The sequence below is a fragment of the Ursus arctos genome, unplaced genomic scaffold (assembly GCF_023065955.2).
Source record: "Ursus arctos isolate Adak ecotype North America unplaced genomic scaffold, UrsArc2.0 scaffold_36, whole genome shotgun sequence".
Lineage (NCBI taxonomy): Eukaryota > Metazoa > Chordata > Mammalia > Carnivora > Ursidae > Ursus > Ursus arctos.
In genome coordinates, this window is record NW_026623050.1 from 22,166,477 (window position 1) to 22,192,688 (window position 26,212).

The following is a 26,212-nucleotide window of genomic DNA, read 5'->3' on the forward strand; positions in this document are numbered from 1 at the left end:
TATTGTTAAGTGTTTTTAGCTTTTTTTTTTTTTTTTTAAGATTTTATTTATTTATTCGACAGAGATAGAGACAGCCAGCGAGAGAGGGAACACAAGCAGGGGGAGTGGGAGAGGAAGAAGCAGGCTCCCAGCGTTGGAGCCTGATGTGGGGCTCGATCCCAGAACGCCGGGATCACACCCTGAGCCGAAGGCAGACGCTTAACCGCTGTGCCACCCAGGCGCCCCAAGTGTTTTTAGCTTCTTTAGACAGATCGTCATGTCTTTGCCCCCCAGCTGTCTGCTCATGCTGTAGAAGCAGAGAAATCATAGGAGCTGTCACTGGCATAGGAAGCAGAAACAAGCTCCAGAGAAATGTGTGACCCTCAACTCTTATAGATGGGCAATTTAAAAAAGAGAAAAAAAAAAGAAAAACAAAAAAACCCTCTTAACTGCCAGGGAGGGGCTTCCTTTTCATTGTTTCCCTTCTGTGTTTCTTCCTTTTTCCTCTTCGTTTTTTCTCTTTCCTTTGTAGTGATCTTTTTCATGTCCAGGATTCAAAAAAAGTTATTTACTTTTATTGCCTGTTTCATTTCACAACTTGGCACCTGTGTTGATAGGAATGTCTGATTCCTGCCACCCTCGGGACAGGCAAAGCGTACAGGGTGAATTTGCCAGGGCTTCACACCGTGATTTCTACCACTATGACTCAGAAGAGGCTCCAACTGTGGAGAGCCAGCCAGGAAAACAAATTACACTTTGGGTTTTCATACAAAACCTTTCTAAATTGAGCCCCTAGGAGAAAAATGGGACCTTTAAGTACGTTCCCGTTTCGCGGTGTTTTTCTATACGGTCATCACCCACCCGAATTCAAGAGTGTGTGTTCATGTTCAGCATTAGGCTAACGTCCAGAGGTTAGTTCGGGACATTACAGTTCAGAGTAGGTCAGTGTTTAGTATACAAGCATTTACAGGAGCACTTGGTGCATAGTATGCGTGTTTAAGAGTTAATTACATTATTGTCCTTATTGTGAACGAAAGAAGGGCTCTGGTGCGGCGTGTTGTGGGGCAACGAGACAGAGATGAGGGACTAACGTCAGTACTGGGTTTAGGCAGAGGAAAGTAAACTGGAATTGCCGCTCTTGTGTTACTGGCGTGGGAGAAGTGATAATGGGGCGGGACTGGATCCCAGAGCAGTGGTTTGGGTCTAAGCACTGGGAACTACGGAGCTTGGAAGTGGTTCGTCTAACGTAAGTCAGGGGTACGTTGCATGTCTTTTCCCCTTTCTTTCTCTGAAAGCCTTTTTCCCTTTAGAAAATGTGATTCTAGCAGGTTCTCTGCTTGGGCTAGGCCTGCGAGAGCATGGGCATGGGTAGGTCAAGGGGTTTTGGAGAGGAGAGGGAAAAGGAGTGACATCTTTCCCTTTGGATTCTTTTAGGTTGGATTTGTTTCCGTCTTTTCTGGCATGCCCAGGGTAAAAAGGTATTTCCATGTGCTTCTGCCGTTGGTCTAAATGAAATGCAGACCCTACTTCTTCAGCTGCTCTTGGCACAGCCTTGGAGGTTCAGCTGCAACCAGGACGATAGGCAACTGCCAGAGGGAGGGGGAGAGAAGTAATAGTCCATAAAATTAGGGAAGGTCTGGCTCAGAATTTTTTGAGCAGGAATACCAGGTTTTGTGTTTCATTGGCACCCCCCAGGCTGCACACACGTTCTGGGGATTGGGAACAAATGCCCCACAGATCTCCTCCTGGGGTGGAAGATGAGTAGGCTGGGCAAGGGAGGCATCTAAGTTTGCCACGACTGCCTGTATGTTCTGTGCTTTCGTTTCTATGATAACTGACATTCCTCTAAAGAGTTGTCTTTACTCTGTTCTCTTGCTAGCCTGCTCTGGTCCAGGTTTCTTTGCCTTCCTAGTCGGCGACAGAGCGCTTGTCAAGGTCACTCTTGATCTCCATGCTGCTCAGTAGAACTAGCATCGCTTCCTAGTCTTGATCGGCTTATTAGCAGCTTTTGGCTTATCGGGCCCTCCTTCCTTTTTGAAACCCCAGCCTCCACACTGCCTGCTTTTCTCCACCCCTTGGCTCTCCCTGCTCAGGTTATCTTTGTTCCTTCTCTTCTCACTCCTCAGTGTTGCGGTAGTGGGGCCTCGGCCCTCCTTGGATCTCCTTAAATGCAGATAGTGATTCGCTGGGTCTGGGTGGGGCTCCCAGGGGGCGCTGTGACTGGTCCAGGAGCACACTGTGCAGCAAGGCCCCGGGGCTCTGTCCTCAGCCTCTCCATCCTCATCCGGCCCCTGGCTTTCAAGAACCTTTGACTCCTATCGGTGACTAACCACCTGACTTGGGATAAGACCCAGAGCCCTTTTGGATTCCTGCACGCCACCACAATTTGGCTGCTGCCCACTGCTCGGCCATCCCCGGTCCCTCCCCTGCTCGCCTCTCAATTTGTTCTGGCGAAGTTGGCTTTCTTGCTGATTCTCCCAACTCGAATAGTACATCCCTTTCTTGGGCACGCTAAACTTGCTGTTCTGTGTACCTGGTGTTCACATGGCTTGCCAAGATCTCCTCCTAGCCTCCCTGTCAGCCCTTCCCCTCTCAGAGAGGCCTTCCTTGACCATTGTAGCTCAGACGGGTCTTCACCACCACGTTGCTCGCTCCTTGCCCGGCTTCGTTTCCTTCACAGCACCTGTCACTATTTGAGTTACTTGTTTATTCTCTCTCTCCCCACTAACACGTAAGTTCTGTGGGAACAGAACCTTGTCCGTGGAACTGCTATGGAAGGGGGCCTAGTCCAGAGAGAGGCTGTCTGTGAGAACTTGAGTGACTAAACGGAACATTCATGTCAGCATATCCTCAGTGACTGGGTGACCCCTGGATAACGACACTCAGTTCCAGTGGCTACGTTTACAACGGCTGGGTTTCAGGTATTATTACCATATTTTAATTATCATGACCTATTGGAAAGAAACTGAGATACAATGGGCGCGTAAATGAGAAGACACCGTCTTCTCACAGCATGGGAAGACCCAGTAGTTTTATGGCAGATGGCATGGACGAAGGTTTCACAATCGTTTGAATAAAGAAAGGGCATGGAGAGCTGCACAAGTTGACGTGTGCTCGGTGAAACCTGGAGGACCTGCGCTGTAGGGGTCAGTGTCTTGCTTACGTGATGTATGGTGATTCAGTTTCAGCAAAACGAACATTACCCTGTGTGTTGTGAGTTTGAATTGTATCGACTTCATTTTTTTTTAAAGATTTTATTTATTTGACAGAGAGAGAGACAGCCACCAAGAACAGGAACACAAGCAGGGGGAGTGGGAGAGGAAGAAGCCGGCTCCCAGTGGAACAGGGTGCCCGATGCGGGGCTTGATCCCAGGACCCTGGGATCATGACCTGAGCCGAAGGCAGACGCTTAATGACTGAGCCCCCCAGGCGCCCCGAATTGTATTGGCTTCTTAAACATATTTTGCTTAATGTGCAGATTTGTTTGGGTTGTATGGTATCCTAAGAACTATAATAGTTTTATATTCCTATATTAGGTTAACACCAAGGGTCTTTGAGAGCTTTTTCTTTAAAGATATCTGTACTGATAGAGGCTCATGAAAGACTTAAATAGGGACACCTAGGAATAGGTTTTAACATCTCAAACTGCTTGTGAAAAGCTGTTTTTAACACAATAAAGATAGTGTGGCTCTAAGTGGGCTCTTTCAGCATGCTTTCAAAAGAGTGAAATTTAAAAATACCCATATTCCTATGAATACCAAAGAATATACTGACAAACCCCCAAAAGGATAAAGTAGGTAATACTTTTGTTTATTCACATCATTGAACCTTCTGTTTCTGCTTACTGCTTCAATTTCTAATTATTGAAAAGCATCCTGAATTGTGAAACTTCTCCTGAGGCATCTGCATAAAGTAACGATATTTCTGCGTTAAAGAAAGACAGCAGAATCGTTGGCCTTTCCCCCTCCGTGCCAGGGCTGGGGACACGAAGGTGTGCAGGTAGGAGCTCCCAGTCCTGACTTTTGCCCCAGCTGCTTCTGGTCCCTGGAGACTGGAGAGGAGGGGATCCTGCCCTTGGGAAATGAGACCCAAGAGGAGACAGATTCTTGCTTTGAAAGGAGCTGTGAGTGGTACGTCCACACACATTTCATTTGAATATATGTGTTTGTTAATATCCTGTTCATTTCTGTCTTCGTCCCTTTGGGCTGAAAATACCAGAGGCTGGGGTGTTTATAAACCACACAAGTGCATTTCTCACTGTTTTGCAAGTCCACGATCAAGGCGGCAGCATGTGGCGTTCTGGTGAGGACCCCTTTCCTGGTTCATTGCTGGCGCCTTCTTCCTGCGTCCTCACAAGGTGGAAGGGGCTGGGGGACTCTCTGGGGTCTCTTTTAAAAGAACACTCATCCCACTGATGAGGGCTCCACCCTCAGTGACCTGAGCACTTCCCAGAGGCCCCACCTCCAAATACCATCATCTTTGGTGGTTAGGAATTCAACATGAATTTGGGAAAGGGCGGAGACACAAACATTGAGACCACAGCAACTCCAAATATAATTTGAGGCTCTCATGCTAACAGGCTCAGCCATGTGGAGCTGTGCAGCCGGGGACACTGGGGCAGAAGGCGTGGAGCAGAAGGTGGAGGTGAGGTGGGAGGGCTTCAGGAAGGGAGAAGAGCAGAAAGGACTTCAGAAATGCTCAGATTATCTAAAAGAACTTTCCGTTCTCCAGTTACCTGAGTAACCGGCGAGAGCAAGATGCAGCACGTTGGGCGTGACTTCGGGCCCTGGGATAGTCCCCCTTCCCCTGCCGCCCACCCAGAGTTTATCGGTGCCATCAAACACGGGGGGGGGGGGGGGGTGATAACTGAATGAATAACAGACAACCTGCATTTACACATGTGGGAATCTGCTAGGTTTCTACTTTAGGTTTATTTTAATTTTATATTTTAAGATCTTTGGGTGGCTCCCCAGTGTTACCTTATGTTTGTTCTTAGCAGTCACGCTGTGTGGGACCCAGTAAGCTTCTGGGGGCAAACCCAGGTGCCTGTCATTTGTAGCCTCGTCTTTCTGGGTCCTGTGCCAACAACCCAGGGCTGCATTTACGGCGCTTGGCTGGTTTGTGAATTTGATGGCTGCAGGGAGGTGGGAAGGCCGCATGCCATGGACCCTTCCTGGGTGGTGCTGGATGTTGCAGTCATTTGGCGAGGTTTGCTCAGGATGCCGACTCCCGCCATCTTTTCCCAGAGGAGGACAAAGACAGACAGATTTCCCTGGTTCATCTCACTTTGAGCGACCAAGAAGAGATACTTTGCAGAAGGCGTAACATTTATTCCAGGGGAGGGTGTTTACCTTTGGAATTCACTTTGCAGACGTCGTGTTTGAGGAGGTTCTGGAGATCAGGCTTGTTACGGCCGGCATTGCTGGCATTCCAGTGTGCCTGAAGAGATGCTTGATAACCCAGGGCCTACCTTCTACTTTTGAAGTGTGCACATCTTATAAACATGGCTGCTGGGGGTGGCGAGAAAACAGTGACACAGGGGCGCCTGGGCGGCTCTGTCGGTTAAGCATCTGCCTTCAGCTCCGGTCATGATCTCGGGGTCCTGGGATCGAGCCCTGCATCACAGGCTGCCTGCTCAGCGGGGAGCCTGCTTCTCCTTCTCCCTCTTCCTCTGCGCCGCGCCCCCCCCCGCGCACCCCTCCCTGCTCATGCGCACACGCTCTCTCAAATGAATAAATAAAATCTTTAAATTAAAAAAAAAAACAGTGACACATATAACGGCTGAAGGTAGGAGCATACGTGAAGGGTGGGCATAGGAGATATGTTATGGGAAACCTTGGCTTTTACAAAATAGTTCAAATTTTAAAAAGTTACGTGCATCGTGCGTACTTTATTAATTAGTTCATTCATTTCTTTGTTTGGTGCCTGCTATGTGCAAGACCCTGTCCTGAGTGCCGGAGGAAGGCCTCGTTGGGGAGTAACACTGCTCCTGACATCTGACAGTCCAGAGATCGGCTTGCTGGGTCCCAGTGCGGTGGGACGTCGGGGTGCATTTTCCACAGCCGTCTAGCAACCACGCCAACGTGGTTGTATCAGATGCTGTGGGAGGCAGAAAAATGAAAACGTGGTCCCCGTGCAAGAAAGAGCTCAGCTCTTTGGGACAGACGGTCTGGGCCTAAATCCATCGTTGCCCTGAGCCAGGTGTGAGGTTGGGGGAAATCACTGGCCCATGAAGTGTCGACACATCTCTAAAAGGGAGAGAATAGGGGCTGCGGGGCTCTGAGCAGACAAGATGGTACAAAGAAAGCCTCCCACACTTGCCAGGGTACGGTGCAGCCACAATGTGCATTTGAAAAACCTAAAATGCAGGTGTTGGGACAAAACTGATCAACAGAAGAGCCACTGCCGGAGAGCCTGTGTGCAGCCGTGTAAAGCAGACTGTGCTGAAATCCAGAACAGTCCTGCGGGAGTAGCCGAGCCTGAAGAAGGAGCAGGGTTTACGTAGCTGAAAGGAGATCGTTTTTTTCCCGGAGGAAGAAAATGTTGGAAGTCGAGGTTGTAATAACAGGGTGAGGATAGAAGCTTCTCTGCTGGGTCCCCGCGCATGTTCCCTTCCTCTTGGTGGCCTGGGAGATGTTTTAATGGTGATAACGTGAACGTGAGCACAAATTTCGCACAGGGTTTGAGGAGCGTCCTGGGGTTTAGAGGTGCCTACGATGTAGTTAGTGACAAGGCTGGAGAAATTTCTCGGGAAATATAAGAAGACGCCCCTAGGTTTTAGGAGGTTAATTTCTTGACTTCAGTGTAGGTACTTTTAGGTAAGTATCACGTGTCAAGAATGGCAAATAGGTTTTATGTCTACACGGATTGTCAGTGACTACAGGGGTGCAGTGTTGAGGAGGATTTTGAGGCTGGATTTTGGCTTATAGAAAAAAGGCAGTATAGATGACTTTGTGTTTATGTGTGTGGGGCTTACACTCCATATAGGAAACTACAGGACAAATGTCATGGATCTCTGGTTAAAGTCTTTGTGCCTGGCAACCTAACGACATTCGTTTTATTCTTGCGGCAATTATTTATTGAATTTCCACTATGGACACAGCACTGCACTTTAGATTCTCAGCTGTTGTCTGGGTTCTTAATTAGTTAGTAAATTATTTCAGGATGTTGGTGGTTAATGCTGTTTGGTTAACCAGTGGGGTTTTTAGCCTCTGCGTTGTATTTAAAAACACTTTATGATCACAGCTTTCTTTTTTCTTTAAATTTTAATTTAAACTTTTTATTTAATTTATTTTTTTTGGACAAGGAGTGGGGGGAGGGGCAGAGGGCGAGAGAGAGAGAATCTTGGCGTGGAGCCCAACACGGGGCTCCATCTCACAACCTGAGATCATGACCTGAGCTGAAATCAAGAGTCAGATGCTTAACCAATTGAGCCACCCAGGTGCCCCAAGAAGTTAGCTTTCTTGGGGCCATAAGCGCCATATTACATTTTTCGTCATTTATTATTTTCTGTTATTTCCTTTAGCCTACAATGTATGATTTAATATTCTCAGTTACCCTATGCAGTCATCATAAGTAATCCGACTTTAGAGATGGGGAAACACTCAGAGATGTTAAGGAACCTGTCTGGAGACAGGATTTGACTTCAGTCAAATGTCAGACACGTTCCCCACCCCTGCACCTGGGGCTGGGCTCCATTACTTGTCCTCACAATTGCACACTTCCAACTCTTAGCCCTGCGTCGGTGGGAGAACTTTTTAGAAATCGTTTCTGGGTCAAGGGGTGAAAGAGGATGAATAACATATCTTCAACATTGTTCGGACATGAATTCCGTATTTTTTTTCAGAGACCATGTAGAAAATAAAATGTCAGTCACTGAATTTTAGAATTGAAGTTGGGAATAAAGAACTCTAGAAATATATTGGCAATACACACGCGAACCAGGTTAAAGAAGAGGAGTGGGGTCAAAATGGCCAAAAGTGGAACGGAAGCGGATGTCGTGGGACCATCCATGGGGGCGGGAGGGGGCAGACCTCCAGAGGAGACGTGGGGGTCCCTGCAAAGCCAGCTTGGCGCCCGTGCTCCAGTCTGAGTGCAGTCAGATTGCTTTGCCCTAGTGACCCCTGATCCTTAGACTCCTGCTTGACTCTCCAACGCATCTATCCTCGGTATAAAAGGAGCCTTTCTACAGGCTTTTCCCTCCACCCCTCTCTTTTTCCACTTTAGTTTTGTATGAGGTGGGTGGACTTAGGGAAGCTGCAGCACTCAGTGTGAAAAATTTAATTTTTCCCCCCAAATGGAAAACTTTTGGTTGTCATTCTCATCTTATTCAAACCATACTGAGCTATGTAGGTTAGCCAGCAACTCTGCTGTCATTTTTCAAACCTCAGAGTTTATTTTTGAAATTGTTTTCCCAGGGAGTTCCAAAGGCTTGACTGTGTGAAGACATTTCCTTTGAAATCTTAAAAGTTTGTTCAGTTTCCTGTGTTTGTACCACAGAACTGATAGGTACACAGGAAGGAAGAAAAGAGAGAATGTAAAGCTTCGTTTAGGTAAGGCTGCTTCTTCCTGTCATGTTTGGGAATATGCACGTTTAAAAACCAGTATGCCTTTTGCTAATCTTAGGCTTTTCACACTCTGATTTTTCACTTTTATCCAGTTGAAGTTCTACGGATCTTCCCCCTAAAATTCAGTCTTCCCACCTGTCCTCCAAGCAAGGCTTAGGAGTGAACATTTTGTCCACTCTTTAGAAGTGTTCGCTTGTGTGTCATCAGACTGGCAGTAGCTTCCCTCTGAGCGGACAGCCACGAATCCCAGTCAGGGGAGATGACCTTTTGGTTTGGGGCTCACTTCCGAGTTTCTAGAATAAAGCTCAGGGCTGCTCTGAGGATGCTCAATGGCTCCCTACATCTGCCATAGTTGCTTTTTTAAATGATATGATAAAACAGGGATTACTCATTCCAAGCAAACATACACAGAATCCCTTTCCCATGCCAGGTGCCATGCTGGGTGGTTGGGCAAGCCATGGCGGAGACGTTTCCGAGTGCCTGACTCTGTTTCCATGGTAGCTGGCAGGACCTTCGGAGTGGCTGCTGAATAGGCTTCCAGGTCTTGGGGGTGCCACGGGGATTTAGAGCAATGAGGTGGGGATGTGTGGCCCGGCATTGCGACTAATCTCTGCACTCAGCTGGTAACATGTGATGTCCCAGAGAGAGGAACTGTTTCTGTCGGGCATATGTTCATAGTTCCTCCAAGTGCTAAGCTCTTTGTTCTTACTCAGAAACACACTCATTGATCTCGCTAACTAAAGCAATTATCATCATTTAGTGGTCTTTTCCAAAAGCATTATTTCCACTCCAAAACACCACTTTTATTTGCCAAGTGCCACAATGTTACATCCTGGCAATTGGTCTGCATTTATTGCCAAATTATGTAAGTCCTTTGGTTGGGCTTAGTCCCCAACCGAGCAAGTGTGTTCTGTGCAGCACATTAGGATTGTGGCGTGGCCTGGTGTCTGAAAATGAACAGCTGTCCTTAAATTCATTCATTAATTCAGTGTTTACACTGTGATTGGGAAGGAAATCCACATTTGTTTAAAACACCCGTGCCCAGCTGAGAAATGTCATTCTGCGAAAATATTGGATTGAGGTTTGTTGTCAAGGAAATGTAAATTGTGGACATTTCATGAAATTCAAATATGCGGATTAATTTGCTAACAGGGAGCTAAGATTATAATAAACCGAGGTGGCCTTATTCAAAGATTGAAATGTAATTAGTGTTGACTGTAGTAGCAGCAGCTGATGAAAAGGGCTGTAAAACCCTAGAAAGGAATTTTATTAATAAATAGTAGGAGAAATATTTTCATAGAAAACTCAGAGTCAGCGCAGAAGAGATTATTGGTGAGTAAAATGTGACCCCATTTAGCAAATATCATAAACAAAGCACTGCAGGGAACACAGTTGTTTGTTCAGAAACTCTTCTGTTAAGAAAGGCTTTGTTAGAAACCTTAATGAATGCAAATACTTCGAGGTTCCGAATAACACAAGCCAGTGCTGCTCGCACACAGGATTGGGACACACCTGGGCATTCTGGTCTTGGCCTCTGCGCATTGCTTCCTCAGTCCAAGACAGGCTGGCTGGTCTTGTTCGAGTATTGAAATATTTAGTAAGTATTATTACCCTTGTCAACCTAGATCAGTTTAAAAGCAGGGGTTTATTACCCTTTCAAAATCCCACTGAAAAGATTGTAAAGGCACAAAAGCGTTTCAAGCTACAAAGACAAAGCATGGCAGACTTCATGGAGGAGAGCTTGCTCACAAGTGGAAGAGAGACCGTTGTATTGGTGGTGCTGGAGAAATGGGGCGACTTCCCTGCAGAGCCTCTGGGAGGCTCAGAGATGGAAGGCGTCGGTTGCCGTGGGAGGCGGGGATGAGGGCTGAAACCTAGGGAATTATGTGAGAGCCTTGAGCTCCTAGCCCTCCAGGGCCCTCTCTGCACCCTGGATATCTGGACACCCATCAGCCTCTACTCCCCTCCCCACCCCAATCAGCAGACTGGAAGTCTGTTCCCTGGAGAAATTGAACTGGAGTAATCTTGGAAGGAGGTATGGATGGCTGAAAACAGGGGGATTGAATGGGAGCTGGGACCTCCATGCTCTTCCCCTGCCCTGTTCCATAATGCAGCAGCCAGGCTTGTGCAGCCCCAGCAATGGATTGGAAGAGTCTTTCCTTGAGAAATCAAACCACTCCAGAAAAAAATGCCCCAGATACTGAAATGTGTGTGTCCCTCATTGGAAATCTGGGTACACCCCCATTCCTTGAAGCTTGCCAGCGAATAACTGCTCTGCACTCTTACAGAGGCTCCGCTTTTAGTACTTTACTGTGAAATAACATCGGGCAGCCAAGGGTCTGAGTCCTCTTAGGAAAGGCTTCAACAGGAAAGAAAGGACCAAAACAAACCAGCAAAGAGAAACCTTACAGAAGATGGAGATACTGCAGAAAGCAGAAAAAAAAACATACTTGCTTTTGAATAAAGTTATAGTTAGTATCTTGAGAGAGAGAAGCTATTTCATGTCTAAAATGAGAATAGCGTTTATGAAACAGGACCAATTAAAGAACAAGAAGGAGGTAGTGGGGCTTACAAATGAAATACTTGAATTTTAAAAGAAGTTGAGGATGTAGCTGTCAAAAAGTAAAACGAACAGGACAGAGTTGAAAAGTAGGTGAGGAAAAAAAAAATCCAAAAAATTGAAACTCAGTCTAAAAGGTGCAACATTACTAATATCTTAGATGCAAAAACCAAAACCAAAATGAAATGGTTCTCTGAACATTATCACAGAAATAATACCAGAACACTTCATAGAATTAACGACCTGAATTTCCAAATTGAGGAAGTATATTAAGTGCCCATGTTTTATAAAACCCTCACTCAGATACATCATGGTGAAATTTCAGCCATAATAGGGACAAAGAAAAGGTCCTAAAAACTGTCAGAGAGAAGTGCACAGGGCAACAAAAGGAAAGGATATCCTAATAGAAGAATTCTTGGAGGCATCCCTGGAAGCTACAGGATAATGGAGTAATACTTTAAAAAATAGGAGGGAAAATTATTTCTACCCTGGGTTCGAAATCCAGCTAGACTATCAATAAAAAGTAAGCATAGAATAAAGACATTTTTCAAAACACAAGGACTCAAAAAGTTTACTCCCTCGGACCTCTTATAAAGCTACCAGAAGTGTGCTGCCTCAGACCAATTGAGTGAACTAAGAAAGAGGAAGATCTGAAACTTAGGAAACAATATGGTGCGGAAGGAAGAGAACAGCCAGACCCTAATATGAGGTGGGAGGACGGAAGGCACTAGGGGAAAAGACCACCACATATCTGATATTTTGATTATTCCGAAATTAGTCCTGGTAAGCATCTAACATGTGATATAACCAACAAAAGGATTTAAGGATAGGTAGGTGTGTCGAAAAGAAGACAAGTGAGAATCAGATTTTAACCCTAAACAAGTTAAAAGTTTTGCAAGGAAAGATGACTATAGTCTACAGGTTGGCTCTTTAATGAATAAATATTTATATAGTCATAATAATATATATCAAAGTAATATATAAAAATATATAATCATAATAATATAAATATAAATGGTATTATTGAGAAGCTAGCAGAATGGGAAACTTGCATGTACGGAGTGTCATCTCCCATAGTAAAACTGGTAAGTTAGGCAGTTGCAGCGAGGCGTATTACTGGGCAACATGGAGTGAGTACTGGTGAAAGAGCTAAAATTTGCAATTGGTTTCCTCTGGGGAATGTGATCGGGATGGGGGAGGAAGCTGAAGCGTCCAGGTTTTCCTTATATCTTGTTTTATTTTGATTAAAAATGAAATTATCTAATGCTGTTAGGATGACTGAAAATGAAAGGCATCACGAAATCTTTGGGGGGGTAGTGAGTTACTAATGGATTTGCAGATGAGTTACTTCTCTAAGTTGTTCCTCTTTGTAAAATTGGGAGTGCTGATGTCTACCATGTCTTACATCTAGAAGAATAATCACTAAGTAGAAGTGCCAGCACTATGCTAGTAGGAGACAGACGTGTCCAGGAAGTCCAAGACAAATTGGAAAGACAAAATAAGTCAGAATGTACTACGGTTGAATAAATAATTGGTAAGGTTGTATGCATGTATTTTGAATTCCATGCCTTAAAAAAGACACTACAGCCACTACCCATTAAATGTTGACAAAAATTATCCATATGTTTGTCCACAAAGGAAACCTAATACATTTAAAAAGGAAGGAATAATAGAAACTTAATTTTTTGACTACAGTACATGTAGAAATTCATAATAGACAGAAGTAAGGACCGTTCAAGCCAAAACGACACAACAGCAAACATACTGGATATGAAAAAACTCTCAAAAACAACTCATGGGTCAAAGAAGAAATCAAATCCACAGACTGAAACTATTTAGGAAATAATGCTAGAAACGTTACTGTGATAGAAATTATTGGCTGCCTTCCCAGCATCAACAGGACATTGATTTTGTTGAGGGTGTCAATGACCAGCTAAACATCTCTGTTTCTCAGTCTGTCCTTGTACATGGGGGTGGCCATATGATTAAGTCCTCACCAATGAGATATCTATAAAATAATGGTGCGTGGGACTTCCAGGAAAGCTCCTTAAAAAGGTTGACTCAGCTGACCTAATAAATCTTTGGCATATGTGATGCTGAGTTAGCCATTTTGTAATCCTACGGTGTTTAATACTTGCTAAGAGTAGATGAGTGGAGAGATAAAGAGGTATTCCTTGAAAATATCCTGCCACCCATTCCGGCCTTGGACTTCTTGCCTCTGGGGAAAAAAAAGATTCCTAACTCTCAAATTGCTCTTTTGGGTGTCTTTATTAGTAGGAACCAACACGGTTCCTAACTGACAGAGTCCGATATCACAACTCATGGGATGTAATTAAAGAACAAGAATGACATAAATGAAGCATGCAAGTCAAGAAATTGGAAACCGAACAGCAAAATAAAGGAAAGCAGAAGGAAATAACAAAGATCAAACTAGACCTCAATAAGAAAATTAAAAACGAGAAATGATTGAGAAATCTTGACAGCTACTTCTTTAGGGGAACAATTCTTTAAAAATATATACAGATAGATACACATTTTACTTGCACGATCAAGAGTTAGATGAAGAAAGCACAAATAAATGCAACTGGATACTGAGAAATTATAAAGGAGATGAAATGATTTGTACTTTGTAAAACGCCGTGCAAATAAACTTAAGAATGTGGATCAGATAGATGATTTTCTTGGAAAATGTGCTACTAGACTGACTGCAGAATAGAAAGAAAACTGAAAAAGGCCCCTTGCAGTAAAAGAAATGAGACAGCTGTTATGTGTGACCAGTTGTTACTGCTCTTCCTGGGGCCTCTTTGCTGTTGGAGGCCTCTGGAGGGGTCAAGTGAATTTCTGGTGGGAGGCCTCGGAGTGTGGGGTGGGCTGGGCGTCCTGCCTGGTGATCTGTGTGCGGTCTTTGACAACGGTGGCCACACCCCAGAAAGGTGATGGCACTGATTCTTGCCATTAGGACACATCCCATAATAAGGGGCCCCAAGTCTTCAGTTTTTTATAACATTTTTCTCATCAGTGTGTTACTGGAACATTTTAAGTAAGAAAAAATGATGAAAAATGATTTTTTTCATGATTTTTTAAATTTAAATTCAATTAACATATAATGTATTATTGGTTTCAGGGGTACAGGTCTGTGATTCATCAGTCTTATATAATACCCAGTGCTCATTACAACACATACCGATAAAAAAATTATTTTTATCATTTACTCTCATTGTCAGTCTCACGAAGTAAAAACAATGTTCTGAACATTATATCCAAATAAATAGAAAGATTTCAAAGCAAGATTGTGCATAAAAAAGGTTGAAAGTGCTATTCCAACAGGAAGATCAGTAGTACAGGAGAGAAGAGAAAGTGGTGAACATCAGAATGCCTTCGGTCTTAATCGTTTCACGGAAAAGTACCTTGTTCTCAAATGCTAGTAACTGGAACATCCTATCGGTTAAAAATAAATAGCATGAGGTGTGAGGAAACCAGCTAAGGAAAAAAACAAAGCAACCAGAACGGCCTGTCACCTAGAAACAGAATAAGGAGGTTATGCCAACAGTGTCAGGTTATTATGCCCGTCTTCCCCCCCAAAGGCCAGGGTTCAAGCCCAGTGCTGACAACTCCATGGTCACGGAGGGCATCCGGACAGACCTGTTCGGATAAGCATTTGGTTCTGAAGTGTCCTTGCTGGTTAAAGTGTTCCGTTTTCTTTGAACTTTCCCCTCATCATCTTCATTTAAACAGATGTAATTCTAACCTAATGTCCTCTTTTTACCCCATCTTTCCCTGGCAGCGGGAACAGTGAACCATGGAGCTGTATTTTGGTGAATATCAACATGTGCAGCAAGAATATGGCGTCCATCTGAGACTCGCAAGTGATGATAGCAAAAAATCAAGGAATTCCCAACACTCTAAGGCAGGCTCCTATGGTGTCAGTATCCGGGTGCAGGGAATTGATGGCCACCCCTACATAGTCCTGAATAACACAGAGCGGTGTCTGGCAGGCACATCTTTTCCTGAAAATGGGCCACCATTTCCATCTCCAATGATAAACAGCCGGCCCCCGCATTCCAACAATGGGTCTGTGCTGGAGGGGAGCAGCGCAGAATTGCAGCTCCCAGAAAATCCTTATGCCCAACCCAGCCCAGTAAGAAACCTGAAACAATCCTCTCTCTTTGAGGGCAAGAATGGGGTTCTAGAATGCAAAGAGGGGCCAGTGAAGTCATCCCACATGTTGAACTTTCAGAGACATCCAGAGCTTTTGCAGCCCTATGACCCTGAAAAGAATGACTTGAACTTGCAAAATCACCAGCCTCCTGAGAGTAATTGGCTAAAGACTTTAACAGAAGAAGGTTCCAACAATAAGAAGGCTTGGAATTGCTTCCCCAAACCTAGTAGTTCCCAGCCTACCAGCCCTCCTTTGGAAGATGCGGGCAAATCCAGCGTGACGGCCATTCGTTTGTGCAGCTCCGTGGTCATCGATGACCCCAAGAAGCAGACCTCAGTGTGTGTAAATGTTCAGAGCTGCACCAAGGAGGGGCTGGGGGAGGAGGCCCTCTCCCCTAGTGGGAGGTCCCTAACGGCCCCCAGCCCCCACACTCATCCCGAAACCAAGAAAGCCAGGCCGGACGTGCTTCCGTTCCGGCGACAGGATTCAGCGGGACCTGTCCTGGATGGAGCGCGGTCCCGGAGGTCCTCTTCCTCATCGGCAACTCCCACTTCGGCCAACTCTTTGTACAGATTTTTACTTGATGATCAGGAATGTGCCATCCACGCTGACAACGTGAATCGTCATGAAAACAGACGGTATATCCCCTTCTTGCCAGGAACCGGGCGGGATATTGACACAGGATCAATTCCTGGTGTGGATCAGTTGATTGAAAAGTTTGACCAAAAACCCGGTCTCCAGAGGAGAGGAAGGTCTGGGAAGCGAAACAGAATCAATCTGGAAGACAGGAAGCGGTCCAGAAGTGTGGATAGCGCCTTCCCTTTTGGTCTCCAGGGGAACACCGAGTACCTAAACGAATTTAGCCGGAACCTGGGCAAGTCCAGTGAACACCTCCTGCGCCCGTCGCAGGTGTGCCCTCAGAGGTCACCCGCTCAGGAGCACCGTGGGAGACAGAGCGTGGGCCGGGCCTTCGCGAAGCTGCAGGGGGCCCACCTCAGGCCTCCCCAGCAGAGCAAAGATGGGAAAGTTCCAGAAAACAGAGGTGGTCGGGAGAGTGCAAACACGCATGCATCTTCCCTCCCGGCACAGAATAAGAAGGAGGAGGAAATCAAAACAGCCACCGCGACGCTGATGTTACAGAATCGGGCGCTAGCCACTTCGCCCGACTCTGGTGCCAAGAAGATCTCTGTGAAGACATTTGCTTCCGCCTCCAACACTCAGGTAATGCTAGTGGGCCTTTCTTTCCTTCTTTTGTTTCTTCTGCAGCTCAGTGCTGCGGGAGGCTACAGGACGCAGGCCCTCTGACTTGAATCACTAATTGCGTATCCGATTCGCTTCAGTTTTCCCCTACGGAATTTCCAACCTGCTGCCAATCGTATGGTTTTCCAAGTTCATTCAGGTACGACTGGAATCCCATTGTGTCCTGTCTGTCAGGTGACTTGTCAGACACCACAGGCTTGATTTTTTTTGTTTGTGTACGTGTGACTTCTGAAGGTGTGCAGAATTTGTTTCCACACAGAGGTTCAGTGCTTAGGTTTGGGTAGATAGAGTGATTTCTCTCATGAAATTGAGTGACAGCGTTAATATCTGGCCTGAGAAATTAGGTTAATTTTAATTTGGGTGAATCCCTAAGGGACGGAATTTATTTAAGTGGTATATTTAGTGTGTTGGTAGTACCAATAAAAAATAACGATAGTCGTAAAAATGATAATAAGGTTGGTAAGTGTCAGGCACTATTTGTTGTAGATTCCAGGGTTGCGCCAACCCTAGGAAGATAGGTATTATTAGTCTCCATTTACAGGTGAGAAAACTGAGGAGAGACAAAGTTAAGTAACTTGCCCAAGGTTATGGAGCTGCTAAGTGGTAGAGCCAGTTGTAATGAGGATCCTTACCTGAGGAATTGTTTTTGGAAAGAGGAATGTGCTTGGAAGCTTCTGCTTCATGGTTTTGCCTTCTTCCTGGAAACTCCATCCTGTGGTCTAATAACAGGCTTTGTGTTCCAGGCCACACCGGATCTGTTGAAAGGCCAGCAAGAGCTCACTCAACAAACCAATGAGGAGACGGCCAAGCAGATACTTTACAATTACCTCAAAGAAGGGTTAGTGACTTTCCTTCAAGGAGCCAAGTCTTGTCCTTTCTGGTGGGGTCTTAATTTCCTTTTCTGAGACCTTGTGTTTTGCCCTCCCTTCCTGCCCCGTGTGAATTATTTGAGGCTTAGGAGTCAATGGCTGGAGTTTGCATAACAGTATTGGAGTCTTGGGTGGTGGGTATGAAGAGCAGGGGGAAAATGAATTTATATATATAATTTATTATTTTTTTGAGTAATCTCTACATCCAATGTGGGACTTGAACTCACAGCCTCAAGATCAAGAGTCGCAGGCTCTTCCGACAGAGCCAGCCAGGGGCCCCCATTTTACAAATGACTCCTTATTGTTTAAAAAGAAGTTCAAAGATGGGAAGAATGTCTACTCTTCACTTTTGACTGAGTCTGCCACCTTGAATTCTTCATGTATACAGTAGTAATCAATCGTCCCTTATTAGCAGTTATAAATAAAATCACCTTTTCCCCCTCCCTGGAGTTGACATTGGCCAGGAGCCTACGATTCCATGATTGTTAAAGCATGTATGAGTCATTTGAAAGCACTGCTTTTCACATACTTATCTTGGAGGTTGAGTTTGAGTAATCTGGTTTTCAGTCCTTGCTTAGATATTAGGTCAGGAATTTGCAGTTTCTGTTTCCATTGTCTCATCAGATAGAATTAAAAAGGAAAAAAAAAAAACTTTACAACCTGACGTGACTGCAAGTCACTTGGCAAGTACTCGTTGGTATCAAAACACTTCATATTTTTGCATCGTACCTTACAATTACAGACCTGACAAAAGAGGTTCAGAATATAAGAGAGGGGCTCTTTTTGGCATGGGGGTGGGGGTGGGGAGTAACTGAAGAGATTCTTCTAGCTAAGAGCTAGCTGTTGGTGTCTCTCTGTAAGGGTTTTACCATGTTTCGATTCAGGGAGAAGAACTTTTGATTTTTAGAATTCTCTAAATTCTTTTATATTTTTTTGCTCATGATTTATTGAGAGACTGCTGAGACAGACTTCAGAGGAGGTGACGATTTGAGAAAACTTACTTAAAATGTTTTCCTAATTGCCAGGTGACAGAAGGTGTGGTCGAAGTTAATAAAACTCTATCTGGGGGCTCCTGGGCGGGCCAGTCGTGTAAGCATCTGACTTCGGCTCAGGTCGTGATCTTGGGGTCCTGGGATCGAGCCCTGCTTCGGGCTCCCTGCTCAGTGGGGAGTCTGCTTCTCCCTCTCCTTCTGTGCTCTCTCTCGCTCCCTTGCTCGTAAATAAATGAAATCTTTAAAAAACCGACAAACAGAAAAACTCTATCCGATCGTTACCTGTGGAAGTGTAGACAGGGCTGTGGTGTTGACAGTCTCCACTTGGGTGAGTTATTTTTTTAAACACAGGCTGAAAACCAGTTAAAGTCACTGTAGATCATTCTTAGTGTTAGATTTACAAGTTAAGTGTGTGGCTGTGGGTTGTGTGTGAGAGAGACACACACAGAACAAATTCCTTGCTGGAACGAATAGAAGTCATTTGAGCCAAACAACAAATTACTAAATTTTCACTGTATGTTTTCTCCAGGCTTAGAATGTGGGTACATCTCTTTCACATGCTCGGAAATGGGAACCCTCATCCCAAATTGAGTGTTAACACAGAACAATTTATTTGAAGAGAAAAACACCATCCACCCTGTTCTCACACTGGCTTTGTCCGGAGCCTTAATTAATTCATACCTCTTGCAGTTATCTTCTTAAATGGCTCTGTTGTTTATATGTCATGGCACCTCAAGTATCCTGAGACCCATGGCTGTACCCCTCATGGTTTTTTCCGCTGCCTCTTTTCCAGAAGCACCGATAACGATGATGCGACGAAACGGAAAGTCAACCTGGTCTTTGAGAAAATCCAGACTTTAAAGTCTCGAGCAGCAGGGAGCACACAAGGAAATAACCAAGTAAATGGGAGTTCTGTATTCTGTAGAGGGCCTTTAACTTGGAATGTGGCAAACAAATTGCTGTTTCTTCAGCCTGTACGTTTGGTTATTGCAGTGAGTGGGAAGTTACCTGAGTAGGGAGCAGGACCTTAAACAGAAGATCATGTTGTAAACATGGTTGTGCACCTGCCTTTTTTCCAGAAAGGTTTTAAGAGATTTTATTTTAAAAAGATATAACTATAACAAGATGAAATAAAAAGGTGATGAAATTTAGAAAGAGAAAATAAGAATAGGAAGAACCAATTGAAACCATGGATGGAGAACCCTAACATATCCAAGGTGTCGAAGGAAGGTGAGTGTGAACTGGACCCAAGCTCTAGCGCTTCAGAGAATAAGGAGTGCAGCCTGGTGAAGCCAACCAGCATGGGTGGAAGAAAAAGGAACGAGTGGTGTGGGGCCAAATTCTTTTTTTAAAAAACTGCCTGTTTCGTTTATTGTACTGAATTCCGGTTGGGACGGGGAGACTTTTTTGGTTGTTAAAGGAGTCGTCCCATGTCTGATGAACATCTGCTACAAGCCAGACACACCCCGTGCCCTAGAAGGAAGCAACGTTGAGAGGGATGACTATAAGCTTGTTCCTCAGTCCTGCACCGCCTTGACTTGGGACCCACTTCTTGTCTGTGTGTCTTCTCGCTGCCCCCCACCCCCGGCCCCGCCCGGGGAACTCCACATGGAAAGGAAAGAGTACACCAGGGACAGTTCACGGGAAGTTTGTCTACAGCTTCTTCGTAACTTTGGAAACATACGTATACAGGGTGTTCTTAGGCGTCAGCTCCCTCTTTTTTCTCCTGTTCAGCCCTCAGCTAACCCATCGCTGCTGCTATGGCGTCCGACAGAGTGATTACGTACACACGCGTGCACTATTCCCATGGGGGAATCTTTATACCCCTGGCTTATAGGCAGGCTTCAGGGGCTCCATATAGTTCTTAAAATTGGTTTAGGGGTTTTGTGCCAAAACTCTGAGATCCAAGTTATCACTGTGACTCTTGCTTTTCACTCACCTACATATTTTTAGGGTGAACACATCCTTTGGCCTTGATGTTAAGATTGTCATTGTGGGTCACAGACTCTGGGTATCCAGACCAAACTGGGGAAGTTAGGTTAAGCCCTCTGGGATCCGGGACACTAACAGTGTCTCAAAAGAGTAAAGAAGGCTCTGGGAGAAGACGGGAAGGCAGGTTGTTCTAGGTAGAGGGAGCAGCATGAACAAATACAAAGAGGCTCGTGTTGCTATGTTTAGGGGACTGGAGGTAATTTAGCGTAGCTGGAGCAGAGAGCCAGGGTGTGGGGAGGAAGTGCCAGATAGAAGGGACCTTGGAAATCACAGAAGTTTCCATTTTTGGCTGACGGTGATGGGCCATCATCGATGGGCTTTGAGCGGGAACGAATAGCGTGGTGTTTGTAGAAATTAATTCTTTTTGTAGCTTTTGGAGAGAGGTAAGATAAGAGGAAGGGAGACCAGTTAAGCTGCTGCCGAGTCAAGCCAGAGATGATGAGAAGATGAACCACAGCTTTTAGACTCCTGGCTAAGATCACAGCACCATGACTGCTTAATTGCCCAGACTTTTCTACTCCTGTCTCTGCCTGTTATTTTCTGAATCTGATTATCTGTGGGCAAAGGCTTTGGAGTTTTATCTTTTTGGTGTCCGTTGAGTGATTTCCTGAAAGGGAAGGAAAGACCATACTGGAAACAGCAGAGTAGATAGAGTTTTTCATTTGGGTGAGAACAATGTACAATTTCCCTCATTGGGTTGGATTTAGATGTCCATAATGGTTTGTTCTCCTTTTGCCTAAGAAAATAGGAAATCCTGTGTTTTGTTGATGGTTGAGTTCGGTTAACTTCACAGGAGTAGGTGAGGAAGTACCTCATTCCAAGTTCATCACACACAACTCACAGCTGGATTCAGGCGCGTGAGGGCCAAGACATGGCTTTTTCTAGCTTTGATTCCTGCTTTTATCCCTTTTCCTCCCCTTTTGTGGTGTTCTAACCATGTCGCTGTAGGATTTTAGCCAAATCCTTTTGAGAACATCATCCTGTTATTATATCCATGGAAGAAAAAAATGAGAGCATTAATATTCATACTCAGATCAGAGTCTGTTTTCTGACTCTCTCATCAGACCCCTCTTTGTTATACCTCCCTTCATTATGGAAATGCAGCATCTAAAAGAAGAAAGCCAATTCAGCCAACATACATTTTTTTACTGTTTGTATAGGCATATGCCGAGAGCAAGAAAACCTCAGGTTCTGGAATAACAATTCCCAATGCAATGGAAGTTCTGTAATAGATGGATTGTACGAAGGGCCTTGGGAACACAGAAGCATAGGCTTTGGTATAACCTTAGGCAGTGGAGGAGTCTTCAACAAATATTTATTTTTTATCTTTTTACATTGTTTTCTTGGGGTATGACTTATGTACAGTAAATTGCACGATTCTTAACTTAGTTCATTGAATTTTGAATATAGGTGTGTGTCCACGCGCACACCACCCCGATCAAGGTACAGAGCACTCCGATCACCCCCAGAAGTTTTCCCCCTTGCCCCTTTCTCTAGAGGGATTTACATTTGAATTGGGCCTTAAGATTTTGATGTTACTGCTCGGATTACATTTTGGGAGAAAGAAAATAAAGCATCTCGAACATGCACATTAGGGTATCTCTGCAATTAATTACAGGCTTCTAACTCTTCGTCTGAAGTCAGAGATCTGTTGGAACAGAAAAACAAGTTGACCACAGAAGTGGCTGAACTGCAGAGACAGCTTCAGCTAGAAGTCAAGGTATCTGATTTTTCCTTTTATGTTATTTTTAAAATTTCTGTCTTGCCAAGAATATTTTAAGCAAATCTGGTTGCCCAAGTGAAGTGAAAGCCAGTTTTTTTCTCCCCCCAAAAGAAACATTCCTCTCATCACTGAGTGAATTCCTGTATCTTTGGCTCCTGCTGTCTGAAGAACTTTTATTTTTAATTTTTTTAAAGTAACCGAAACCCATAGACACCGTTTGCTTAGACAGGATAAAGCACTGTTGGATTCAGGCAGGAAGCTAAATGCATATAAAATACCCGAACTGAGTAATAGAAATAGCAGACTGAAGTTTAGCTGTATTTCTTTTAGAAGTATTACAACTCATTCAATATCTCCCGGGCCTACTTATGTAGCTCGATTAAGTTGTTTAATAAATGAGGTAGTCTTCTGTGGGACTGCATTAACGTTCAGTGGAGGTACTTGAAAATCACATGTATTCATCTTAGAATCAGCAGAACATGAAAGAAGAGAGGGAGAGAATGAGAGCAAGCTTGGAAGAGCTCCAGGGCCAGCATGACAGTAAAGTGGAAGAGAATTCCGTGCTGCAACAGCGCCTGGAAGAGAGCGAAGGGGAGCTCCGGAAGAACCTGGAGGAGTGAGTTCTGGCCCAAGAGCCGGGTTCTTGCATCCGATGTAGCCAGAACCCTTTTGTCTGTTTAATACTATTTAACCTTCCAGATATTTAGAGGGGCTGCCGACCCTTCCTTTTCTCCCTCTTATCCTTGTAAAATTGTGAAACTGGTGACACACGCAGACTGGTAAGCAGAAAGGTTAATAATTTAAAAATTCGTTGTATACCTTAAAGGATGCCTTGTAAAGTTGCAGCCCTGAGAGCGGCTCCTAGAGCCAATAAGGAAGAAGCAGGGAGTACTGAGTGGGGATATCTATAGACAGAGATTCCAAGGAGCCTGGGTCTAGCCTCCAAAAGGCACCTGTCCTATGACTTCTGTAATCTCCCAGCTTGTGAATTCTATCCTGAATGCTGCTGAGCAGTGCCTATGCTGCTGTTGAGTCTGCAGACAGGGCAAGTCAAAGCCAAGATGGCCCTGCCATTGCGTCATATTAAAATCTGTGACAAAAGGGTCTGAAACCAAAGTCTGCAAATGTACAGTGCCATGAAGCTCTGTGGACGTGGTGGAGGTCTTAAGTGAAGGTTTAAACAGGAGTGAAATCTAGAAGGAAATTCAAGAAAAATATAATAAAATCATTTGATTGCCTTTGCAATTTTGACGATGGAGTTTTTGCTTTTAAAACATTCCTAGAGGTTAGTTTTAGAAAAATTGCTGAGAAAAAAACACAAAATTTAGCGTGTAGTAAAGACTTTACAAAATCCAGAGGTAAAATAGTTGTGAGTTTGGTTTAGAGCAGAGGTTGGCATACTTTTTCTGTCAGGTAGTAAATAGTTTATGGTTTATGGGCCATATGGTCTTTATTGGACCCATTCAGTCTGCCATTGTGTTGTGCAAATGACCACGTGTAATACATAAATAAACGAGCATGACTATATTCCGATAAAACTTTATTTACAAAAATTGGCCGTGGGCCAGATTGGCCAAGTAGGCCATAATTTGCTGACTCTCCTGGGGCTGGGCGTGGGGTGGGGAGTAGGGAATGGGGTCGTTTTAGTGAAAGCATTATCAAAGAGGTTCTGCCTTTTTGGGGTCAATTTCTTTCTTCTCATCTAAATTCGAGTACCCTACAGTCTCCTTTTGGGGAGGAACTGTCACTGTATAACCTACCCCTTACATTGGTTTGAGTTCTCACTTGCCTTCTTGTTGGGCAAATTCGACTGCAGACTCGAGTTCTTACCAGCGCCTCTTCTGGTTTGTGCTTCCTTGTTCAGTGTAGAACAGAGACTGGGAGGCTCCTCGGGGCTTCAGATGACTGTGCTTGATCATCTGAAGGTCTGGAATCAAAAGCAAGGCTTAGCACAGTCCCTCTGATGGGCTTCCTCCCCTGCCAGACTGTTCCAGGTGAAAATGGAACGGGAACAGCACCAGACTGAGATCAGGGATCTTCAGGACCAGCTCTCAGAAATGCATGATGAATTGGACAGCGCTAAACGATCTGAGGACAGGGAAAAGGGAGCTCTGATTGAGGTAAGGCCTGGGGGTGGGGGGGGGGGGAGATGGGATCAGGTGCTAAGAGAGGTCCTCCTCTGCCTGGAGAGGTTGGGATGGGTGGGGGAGTGGGGGGGGTCTGCTTACTATGAGCCCTATTCCGTTATGTGCATTTTCTCCACTGTGCCTATGGCTAGGGTCCATAAAAGCATCATATATAATAGTTTTTAAACTTTGTCTTAGGAAAAATATCAACCATACAGATAATTAGAAAGAGTAATTCATTAACTCCCATAGAGCCCTAACCCAAATCCAATGGTTGTCAACACTTTGTCATGCTTACCCCATGTCTTCATGTCTATTCATTTATCCTATTATTTTTTCATCTGTCCATCTATTCATCTTTGCTGAACAATTTCAAAATAAATGATGGATAATACCATACTTCACTCCTAAATTCTTTGGCATGCATCTTTAAAAAATTAGGGAATTTTGTTATAACCACAATACTCTTATCATACTTCAAACAATAATTCCTATAATATAACAATAATTCTAATACCTGGTCCTTATCTAAAATTTGCCAGTTGTCCCTCAAGTATATTTTACAGTTGTTCCCTCCACCCCCAAGCCGGGATCCAGTTAAGAATCCCATATTGCTTTCATTGTTTTCTTTCTCTGAGTTCATTTATCTTAGTATAGATTTGCCACCAATTTCCTATTCCCTGCTCTCTTTCTTCCAGCCCACTGATTTTCCAAAGAGACCAGACCAATGGCCCACATTCTGGATTTGTCTGATTGTTTCCTTATGTCCATTAACTTGTTCCACTGTCTCCTGCATTTCCAGTAAATTTGAAGTTAGATCTAAACACTAATAGATTCAGGTTAAACTTTGGGCAAAAACACTTCGTAAGTAGTGCTGGTTGTGGGAAAGCATTTTAAAGATGCTCATGCCCATACAGAAATTCAAACAGTTTTTGTTTAAGGCCCACACGAGAGTGTAAGCTCCAGGAGGCGGGCTTGGTGATGGTTGGCTTAGGGTTTTATCCTCAGCAGCTGTGCCAGTGCCTGCGACCTATAGCACTTGGCAAATATTGGGTGGATGGTTGGATGGATGCCTTATGAATGAATGAAGGAATGAGTGAGTGAGTGAATGAATGAATGCATTTGCTATGTACACAGGCTGCCCGTCTAGCTTCTGCCTATATCAGTATATTCCTTATTGACTATTGAGTTCGTATCATTCCACGTATCAGTGAATGAAGTTGACTCTTTTCTCTGCTTAGCATTTGTTCATTATTGTGTGGTTTCCCAAAGACAGTCATTATCTCTTCCCTGAATTTGACTGCCATCCTGTTAAGGTGGTAGATACACACATAGGTTGTGGACATCTGCATTTTTTTTTTTTTTTGCTGGAAATGGGTATAATTGAAGATCAGAAATAGAACTTTTACCTCTGTGCCCATTTAGATGTTTTGATATTGGCTATCATTATCATAACCTGTATTTTTGGCATAGTTTTGAAGCTTGTTTCCTTATAAGCTTCAGTTTGTAGGAAGAGCCGACAAATAAATGATACACAATTTAGAACAATGCAAAAAAAAAAAGAAGAAGAAACCATAAAAAAATAAAACAGTAAAGGTACCATGTCGGCATTTACTTCTCATTTTCTGCAGCTTTCCCGTCGGGGCCTGGGTCTCTTTTTTGTTCCTGTCTTGGAGTTCATGTTTCTGGCTGCCTCAAAGTCTCGGCTGTCTAGGGTTTTCTCACCCTCTTCCTTGTTTCATTTCAGAGTAATTCCCAGGAGGGATTTTAGTTCTTGCTCTTTAGAACTTAGAGTCTCTTCCCCATGACTTGGTGATGGCAGAGAGCAGAGCACTGGTGGCCACGAAGTTACAGATGTTCTCACAGATTTGTTCACCGTATGGGCAGAGGGGAATTGTTTCTCTTCTCCCACATGAGCGTCTCCGTGTCTCCACGTAGACCTTTTCTCCTGAGAAAACCTTGGGCCTGTTCCTTAGCACCTGTTT

General features: G+C 44.4%; 1 protein-coding gene across 6 annotated transcripts in view; it reads left to right on the top strand.

The window, feature by feature from the left end:
• The window catches only part of CGNL1 (cingulin like 1), a 153,771-nt gene that overhangs the window by 41,831 nt on the left and 85,728 nt on the right, over nucleotides 1-26,212 (top strand). For 5 of the 6 annotated variants that reach the window (XM_044390987.3, XM_057306330.1, XM_057306331.1 and 2 more), the window contains exons 2-7: nucleotides 14,891-16,486; nucleotides 17,269-17,363; nucleotides 19,180-19,285; nucleotides 21,997-22,098; nucleotides 22,569-22,717; nucleotides 24,086-24,221. In XM_044390987.3, the coding sequence (XP_044246922.3) occupies nucleotides 14,906-16,486; nucleotides 17,269-17,363; nucleotides 19,180-19,285; nucleotides 21,997-22,098; nucleotides 22,569-22,717; nucleotides 24,086-24,221 (2,169 nt within the window). In that variant the 5' untranslated portion in view covers nucleotides 14,891-14,905. Of the gene's footprint in view, nucleotides 1-8,396; nucleotides 8,532-14,890; nucleotides 16,487-17,268; nucleotides 17,364-19,179; nucleotides 19,286-21,996; nucleotides 22,099-22,568; nucleotides 22,718-24,085; nucleotides 24,222-26,212 lie in introns of all 6 variants that reach the window. The other variant, XM_044390986.3, reaches the window with a different exon arrangement.